An 8884-nucleotide genomic window follows, 5' to 3' on the forward strand; every position below is an offset into this window, starting at 1 on the left:
CTCATGAAAAGTGTTTTTGCTACACAGCACTCTAAAAAACAACTCTTGTCCCAAACATTTCTGCCAAAGTGTGAAATAATGGGCAAAGATTAAAATTAAAAAACTGGCAAGTAGGTAAAATAAGCTAGAAAATATGAATAAGAAAAAGCATTTCTTTTGAGACTATACATGCCTGATATGGCTTTAAAACATCTTCCTGGTTTTCTATTTATTTAATAGAATTGCAAGTTGTCAAATACACATTTCTGTGCATTGTGACTTTTTCTCTGAATGCAGTAACACATTTGGAACAGCTGCACTGCAATATTGCAACATCTTCCATCTATTCAGCTTACAGATCACCACCCATGGTTTGAGACCTCTATCCCAGCCCCCAAGATCTTTGCCATCCCCAAAAACTCATCTTCCTGTTTCTGAAGCCCAAGGTGGTTTAAAGTAAAGCCCAGCTGTTTCCTAAGCCCTTGTCATCATTTCTGCAGGGGACAACAGCCTTGGTAGTGGATGTTATACATAAGTAGATAGATAACATTAATTCTTTAGTTTTTCTCTTTATTTCCATCCTTTGAAACTATACCTGGGACCAGAATGTGAGAAAATAAGAAAAGTCTGGCACAAACATTTTCAGGTTTCTTCAGCATTGGCTCTGCACAGGCACAGCCACAGCCTGTACCCTCAGTGACTGCCCTAAGGGCAAGGAGAGGGTCCTGTGCAGCACCAAAGCTCACTGCCCCAGGTAAGGCACACAGCTCACCTGGCACTTCCCATGCTCCTGGTCCTGCAGGTGATTTTGTTCACCTTCCACTCTCCCCTGCTGCAGGCTGTGTTGCTAAGCAGCCTGAGCCCTGGGCATGGCTCCGAGCCTGCGCTGGAGCACAGCCTCTCCCCACACCCTACAACAACCTCCACTAAGAGGCAGAAAATGATGCTGTTGCAGAGGACAATGACACATAACAGACCTTTTCCTAGCCATGGTTTTCACCTTCCTGCTAACAGAAACTGAAGGCACTGATATTTAGAATTTGAGTATCCAGAGGTTTAGCAAATCCTTAGACTGCAAATTAAAATGTTTCGCAACCCTTTGCCAGCTTCAGCTATCAGGCAATTACACGAGCAGTAACAAGGCCCAATACAAAACAACATCAGCCCACACAGAGCTTTAACAAAAGCTTGATTTACCCTTCTAAAAAGCCCTGTGACCATCTACAAGTGTGTTACCCAGCACTGTATAAAATGGTTGCCAGGGAAAGACTGGGACTACATTAGAATAAAGACCCAAGTTTAAGCGTGTTTTATCCCTGCCTACAGCTACCTGAAGTATCAGCAGGGAATTGCAAGACCAGCAAACAGCAACTAGACTCAGTTGGAAAAATAGTTTCCACAGGTCATGGCTCATGCCAAATAACATGTATTATAGATAGATTTAATCTCTTTTGCTTGAATCCAAAATTCCAACCTGCTATTAGAAATTTATGCAGTGTGGGTTTCTCCTTTTTAGGTCATTTTGGATGGGACAGATAAGTACAGCCTCTTTAAAGGTCTTATAAAAGAATCACAAGTTAGTAAGCACACATGGCCTAACCAGGATTGTTTCTGCCTCAGCCAGCAGGTTTAGTTTAGCTACAGGGAGGGAAAATAGCTGTTCTAATACTGTCTCCTATAAGGAAACAACAACAACCAACTCAGTGGGTATTCCTGTAGCACTAATACAGACCACATTAAAGTGACATTTGAATGGTAATTTATCACACCTTACCCCTCCAAGCTAAATGTATTCAGAGTGGCAGATTGCAGCTTATGAGTTTCAGACTGGACGTTATGAAAGCCTTACTGGAGGGGTAGTGCAGCATGCAGCACTGCAACATGTTACACAGACCAGTGTCTCTCCATCCTTGAAAGCCCCCAAGACACTAGAAAAAGCAATTGCCCTGCTACCCTGAGGTTAACTTAACCTTTTGCTCAGAGGAGAGCTTTGAGGGCCTTTTGAAAAGAAGGCTTACAGAGGATGCTTCACAACGCCTTTTGGAGAAAATTAGTCAGCACTTCAGTCCATTTAGTCTTCCAGCAGAACATTTTATTCTCATTAAGGACAAGGAAATATCAACCAACAACTCAAATAACATAACACAGATCAAACAAGCCCTGTTAAGCATTTTCTACTTAACATGTGAAAAAAGAGTCTAAAGATATCTGATGTGTCCAAACCGTTCACATTAAAACTTGAGCTCATCCTTTAGCATAAGCTCAGCTGATGTTGCTTCTGTGTATAGCAAAAGGTGGAAATAATTTAAGTTACCAGAACAGCTGTGTTTAACAAGTACTGAAGCACTGGAGTTTAAACTGCATTTACTGGTGTGCTATTAAACTGCTTTCCTTGCATCTCTTCAGAGTCTTAAGCAGACTTGCAGAAAGCCACGGCAGAAAAACGAACTTCTCCTTTTTCACGTTCTGTAAATTGTCTGCAGATCTTAGCAGAATCCTTAGGGATGAAAAAATACAGCTGCTTAGACCAACCAAATACATTTCCTGCAGAGAACAAGCCTTTGTAGTTCCACCAACTAAGTTACATAATCTTATAGCACCAGCTAATAAATACACTGAACAGGTATCTAGCTCTTAGGACAATACCTTCAGTACTCATAAACTTAGCAGATTTAAGCTAAGACTTGTACAGCAAGTAGGTACAGCCACTATACACCACATGCAGAATTCTCACTTCTTTATAAGGCTTTTTATAAGCCTTGTTTTCAGGGAAACAAGCAGCAAGGGAGAAGGCTTACCTTCAACAGCAAGTCATCCGAGCTCGTGCCATGGTTTACAGGAAATGGCATACGGCCATCTGTGGAAGAAAAACTTCTGAATTAGCAGAACTGAGCATAGCAGACCCAAACAAGTACACATGTGATGACACTGGGGAAGTCAAAACAAATTGTCACTAGTCTGAGTGAGATGGAAACAGTGTTCTCAGCTACACCAGTGACAATATGCTTTCGGCCTTCAGTGTAACCCCCCATCAGGTAAAATCTTCAGATGAAGATACAAATTGTGTTTTGGCTCTGAGGGCCTCAAACAGCTTAATTAGCACAAAATACCTTGTTTGAGCCCCCAACACTGCTGTGCAGTGTGGTATAAGCCCAGTCCAAACAGTTCATAGGCCTTACCCAATTCATACAGGTGTCCATCCACATTGACAAAAAGGATGAAATGGAAGTTCACACTGTTGTCCTCAACCTTAGGAAACACCATCAGACATAACTATTAGTTTGAAGCTAGTACTGCAAACCCAATTTGTGACTACAGAACAGAGGAAACTTCAAGAAAGCAAAGGACTGAAAACTTAAGTTCAGTGGGAGAGGTCCGTGGCAAGACTTCCAAAGGTCAAGCACCAGAAATCCTATTGTAAAATTATATTTTACAACTGGGCCTTGATCCACATTTTCAATCCATGTTTGAGGAAGAAATCCCAAACAAGTATTCACCCATGAGTAACTTATTTCTCTTTCCCCATGAACTATAACAGCTTTCTGACAGACAAAAAAGTGTTGCTCTGCCACCTTCATTAAACATTTTCCCAAGATTTTACACATTCACATCTTACCCGACATTGTCCTTCTTGCGCAACAGAGTTGTGGACTTCTTGTATAGCCTTAAGAGAAAGCAGGTACAGGTTACTACATCTTTAAGTGCTGATAACTGTCAGTAGTTTGTATAGTTCATATACCTTATTATTTGCCAAATGCTTAGCTCTTTCTTCAGGAGACAAATCAGCTGTTTCATCAAGAAACTTCTTCAGGGCAGACCCCTCCTCTGCACAAGATGATCAAACATTTCATTCAGTATAGGTAAAACCTCAGTCATGGTGTAGATGCAGCCCACAGAAATCAATGCTTTTTGCACTAACTACAAGTCATTGCACTCAGCCTGTAACTATCTCCAATATAAGCACATTATAACTACCACTCAAAGTCAGCTATTAACACAGAAGTTATTAGTAACAATCTACAAAAACAACCAGAATCGTTTCAGGGAAGAGTGCTTCAGTTAACTCTGGATGCTCATTTAGAAAAATAATTTTCAAATGGGATTTAGCTTTTCTGATTTCCCCACTGCACATTTGGCAGAAATGTTCAGCCCTGTTTTGAAGAAATTCAAGAAAGGTACCAGCTGTAAGGATACATAACTAACAGAATATGGGTAGACAAAATTGTCTCACTGCCTTTAAATGAAGGCAGCACTTGCTAACTTTGGTTTGCCAGAATATAAATTACTAAGATACACTGAGGTCTAGCACATAAAAGATATGCTGCATCATTGCTTCACTCATCAAGAGTGTTATTCCAGTGAATCCTTTTGAAGAATAAAGAAAAACTATGTTTAAATGTTCACTATGACTTTCACATGTTTTCCTTTGTATAAAAAGGAATCCCACAGCACAGAATGCGGACGAGTTCTCTTAGAATAATGGTAGTTGTATTTTGCAGATCTAGTCTCTGAACAGCAAAAGAATATTTTTCTATAGTAAAAAACCATCCAAACTATTACCTCGGTAGGAAAAATCTCCTTAATCTCCTTACAAACCCTTATCTATTCAACTTGTCCAGCAAAAAGAAAAATACAAATGTTTTAGACTGATTTACAGGCTACTCTGAGCACATCGATTTACATTAGACATAAGCAGCATGAAGAACTCCATCTCATCTATTGCCATCAAGTTTAATGTCAATAACTGCTTCTGAACACAGCAGTTCCTAATTACAGACAGACTCTGGTCAGTGCTGCTAAGTGCCCTTTCCCTCTTGCATTGCTTACTAGGACAATACCTCTGCAGCTGGCAGGCAGGAGTCGAAGCACATTCCCTTCTGTGTTTCAGGCATTCCACATGCCCCTCTCCAAGAGCTGGAAGACCCACTAACCGACTGAAACATTACAGGATGCCTTAACCTGGCTTGCCTGAAAGAAAGCTGTCTCCCAATAGCCCATCCCCATTCAATCTGCTGTCAAAAAAATAGAAATTCAAGCACTTCAGAACATTCATACTCACCAAGTTTCAATTTGTCTTTGTTATTAGCAACTGCATGTATCAGACCAATTGTCCCACAGGAGTTACTGACGGTCTGCTTCAGGAAATACACTTTAGAACTGATCTCCTGGTCCTTTATTTTCTCAGTCTGTTGCTTCCTGAAGTTTTCATGCTGTAAACACATAACTAGTTTAGGCATTTCATCACAGTCCTATCCTCGTATAGTACACTGGAAAAATAAGTTGTTGTGCAGGAGCATCAGTATCAGAACTGGAAAGAGATTTATTCAGAAAGTCATCTTTGTGGCACCAGTAAAGCACCATATGCCTAAACTGGATTCAGGCCAACACTTAATGGACTGACTACCTGCATGATTCAGTCATATCCAAAGGCACTGTTCGGAGCTTCTCCATCTGTGCCATACACTGGAAATAGCTTGGTGGAAAATAATATAATGGATAGGCTCTTTTCTATCCTCTCTCTGTTGCTTCAGTCCACTGAACAAGGCTACTCAGCATGTCTCTACAATAGGCCTTTTAGAATTGCCTTCATGAGCCCCTCCCCATCAGAACAACGTATAGACTGCAAAATCCATTGCTATTGGCAAGTTATAATCCTTCTTTTTAAGAATCCGTTAACTGAATTTGATTTCATCTCATTCACTTCCTTAGCATCAAACCAATTGATTATATTAAAGAAGTAATGTAGGCCTCTCCAGATCCAATGATTCAGCACAGTAATGGAATTGCTATCCCTCACAGTCAAGATCACGCATGTTTTTTTTCCCCTCAGTCTGATATACAAAGCAAAATCTCACAGAAACACTGTGATGGAATGAGAGCCCTTGTTTGGTTTCCCAGCTCAGCCGAGGCTATTCGGAGGCGGGGACCAAGCACAACCCCGTGCCAGTGTCAAGCCCCATCCACGCCCAGCCATCTGATGCTTGGGGGATGGCAGCCGCACTCCAGGCGGCGGCCAGCGCTGCCCTGCGGGGAGGGGACACGCACCTGCTCCGTGAGCGGGAACAGCAGCAGCAGCGCGCACGCCGGGGTCGGCACGGCGCGCAGCGCCTCATCCTCGAAGCCCAGCACGTCCACGAAGCGCCAGCCAGGACCCACCCCGAGGCGGGACAGCACCTGCACGGGGCACAGAGAGCGGGTGGCCCGGCCGCGCCACGCCCGTCCCCGCGGGGCGCGCCCGCCCCAGCCCCGCCGCGCCCGGTGACACAGCACAACGCGCGGGCCCGCCGCGCCGCCTGCCGGCCCCGCGCCGCACGGCCCCGCGCCGCTCCGCAGGTGCGGCCGCGCCCCGCCGGCGGAGCCGCTCCGTGCCCCGTAGGGCGGGATGCCGGGGGACGGAGGGAGGCGCCGCTCAGCGCCACGGCGGGCGGGATGCCGAGGGACGGAGGCAGGCGCCGCTCCGTGCACAGGCGGGGCGGGATGCCGAGGGACGGGGACGGGATGCCGAGGGACGGAGGGAGGCGCCGCTCCGCAGGTGCGGCCGCGCCCCGCGCAGCGGTACCGCCACCGCGGCTGGCGCTCCCCGGCAGGGCGCGATGCCGAGGGAGGGAGGGGGAAGGTCCGGCGCCCTCCCGCCCGCGGCGCTCCTCCGGCGGCGGCAACTCACTTTGTTCAGCATCTGGAAGACAATGCGGGGTGGGGGGAAAGCGTGAGTGCGGGTGAGAGACGGCGTGCCACCACCCGCCCCGCAGCCCCAGCCCTGTCCCCGCCGCCCCTGGCGCACCTCGGGGTTGATCTCCATGGGCTGCCAGGCCATGGCTGCAGGGCGGCGGGAGCCGGGAAGAAGACAGGCTGTGCCCCACGCACGACGATGTCCCCCGCGGCAGTTCCGCTGCCGAGCCGCTGGCGACGCTGGGGCGCGGAGCCGCCCACCCGGCTCTTATATAGGGGCGGGCTGGCCCACTCGGCGCGGCGGCGGGGGGAGAGGGAGGAGCGGGCACGGCCGAGGGGGGGGGGGCCGGAGGGGCCGGAGGGGCCGGGGGAGCCCGGCCGGGGCTGAGGGGCCCGGTCACGGCGCCTCCGCCGGAGCGGGGTGCGGCCGGGGAGACCCCGGGCCCCCGACGTTGGCGTGGAGAAAGTGCTGGAAGCCGGCTGGCAGCGTGGGCAAGCGGCTGGCATCACCCTGGGCAACAGGCTTCTCCTCCGCCATCAGCCCAACCCCTGGCTCCGTGCATCCCCAAAGCCCATGTCTACATTTGTGTGCTGAGCCGCTCCTAAGCATCAGCCCCTGTTCTGTGTATGTTGCGAAAAGTATACAATGGTTTTGGTATTCAACAAAATCATTAAACACTTATTTTTAAATTTCCAGTATCATTAATGTGACATGAAAGTCTCCTGTGTGCTGATTGTATCTCTGCGTTTGGACCAACCCCTGAACCAGTCCAGTGAAGCTGGTTAAAAAATAGCGGGCTTTTTATCTTTTATTCATGACCTGACAGTTTCTGTGCACAATGTCTTTGCACTAGAACATGTCTGAACAAGGAAACAAAACCAACCTGCTCAAAATACTAGAAATCACGTGGAATCCCAACAGCTTTTCAGATTTTACTGGTAAACAGCCTTGTGGATAAGCGAGATGCTTCACAGTTGTCTTTCAAACAATGCAAATACTGAACAAAAGAGTCAGCTGAATGTCTGCAGTCTGTTTCGTTTTGATGACTTTCTTCCTTTGGTTTTTCACTGTGTTTCAGAACGATTTGGGCCCCAGCACAGCAAAATTTCTAAGTGCTTGCCTCATTTCAAGCACATTTAAATTAACTTTAGATCTGTTGCACTGTAATTTAGTGGAGATTCATTCACATCAGGTGGTTGCGCACGTGCGTTTTTGAATTGAGACCTACTCATCAACATTACTCAGTTTACCATGAGCTCCTTGGGAAAAAAGCCCAGAGTTAATCTTTGAAATATGGCCATAAAAGGTTCAAGATGCAGTCTCACACTGGTTCTACCTATACAAGTCTATAACAAGACTTAGTGAAGAAAAAAATAGGATAGCAAGGCAGGCTTTGTATTTTGTGGCCAAAGCTGGGAAGTTTCCAGACAGGATAAGGCCTTTAGCAACCTTGTCTGATCTTTTAGCTGATCGTGCCTGGAGGAGGAGGTTTGTTTAAAGGTATCCTAATAACCCTTCCTGAAATACCCCATGATCCTTTCTATCACAGTAAAAAGAAAAGCAGTACACACTGTTCAAAACCAAAGATTTCTGGGGAGGATGGGGGAAAGTTTCACAGTAAATCACCATACCATTTATTTCTGCTTTTTTCCCCCTTTACTGTAGCTGAAAACAGTCTTTGATGCCTATAAGCAAGTCAAAATTGGCCCAAAATATTCTATATATGGTATCTTTGACTATCTTTCCCTTTATGATGAACTCTTAATGCACTGTAAGATGCAAGGATATCAAAGCAACTTGAGTGAACAAGTCCAATGCTAATGGTCCCTGACAGATATGTAGGAGGGCCTGCATGCAGCTCCTCTGAGAGGACAGCAGAACATTCATCTTGCAGCCTACAAAAGAGAAGGCTAAAAAAGGCAAGAAAATCCTATTTCTGAATTGTACAGCAGCAAATGGTGGTTATGGCTTCAGCCTGCCTCAGCAATGGCAGTGCCTAGATCCCTAGGTTAGCCATCCCTGGGGTGGCTCCTGTGTCCAGGCTGTTGAGGCAGACTGCAAACAGTTGTGCAAGTGCAATTTCAGGCTCTGCATGGCATGTACAGCATGCAGGAAGTGACAGCAGAACTGTTTCTGTGGTAGCATCTGTCAAATCTATCAATACACTAATTTTAACATAAACAGTAAGTGTAACAATATCAAACTTCTAAAACGGCTACTGTTGCATAAAGATGC

At 46.2% G+C, this 8884-nt stretch overlaps 1 protein-coding gene across 2 annotated transcripts; it reads right to left on the reverse strand.

The window, feature by feature from the left end:
• Positions 1-2049: 2049 nt before the first annotated feature.
• Positions 2050-6850, reverse strand: UCHL1 (ubiquitin C-terminal hydrolase L1). 2 transcript variants are annotated; one of them, XM_058803815.1, is made up of 9 exons: positions 6761-6850; positions 6644-6655; positions 6025-6153; positions 5039-5189; positions 3719-3804; positions 3596-3643; positions 3159-3228; positions 2778-2836; positions 2050-2476 (listed from the first exon to the last, which is right to left on the reverse strand). In XM_058803815.1, exons 1-9 carry the CDS (start codon positions 6791-6793, stop codon positions 2390-2392), a joined length of 675 nt encoding a protein of 224 aa, XP_058659798.1. In that variant the 5' UTR covers positions 6794-6850; the 3' UTR covers positions 2050-2389. The 2 variants fall into 2 exon arrangements, with proteins under 2 accessions (XP_058659798.1, XP_058659800.1); XM_058803817.1 differs by lacking the exon at positions 6644-6655 and having other exon boundaries at positions 6761-6801.
• Positions 6851-8884: the final 2034 nt, after the last annotated feature.

This window comes from Ammospiza caudacuta, chromosome 4, assembly GCF_027887145.1.
Source record: "Ammospiza caudacuta isolate bAmmCau1 chromosome 4, bAmmCau1.pri, whole genome shotgun sequence".
Taxonomy (NCBI): Eukaryota; Metazoa; Chordata; class Aves; order Passeriformes; family Passerellidae; genus Ammospiza; species Ammospiza caudacuta.

Bases quoted from the DNA above. Each gene is read 5' to 3' on its own strand.
- UCHL1 (XM_058803815.1), bottom strand. From the start codon at position 6,793: ATGGCCTGGCAGCCCATGGAGATCAACCCCGAG. The intron at 5,190-6,024 runs GTGCGTGTCCCC...ATGTGTTTACAG, and splicing joins TGTTCCCGCTCACGGAGCAG to CATGAAAACTTCAGGAAGCA. The intron at 2,477-2,777 runs GTAAGCCTTCTC...TTCATCCCTAAG, and splicing joins CGGATGACTTGCTGTTGAAG to GATTCTGCTAAGATCTGCAG.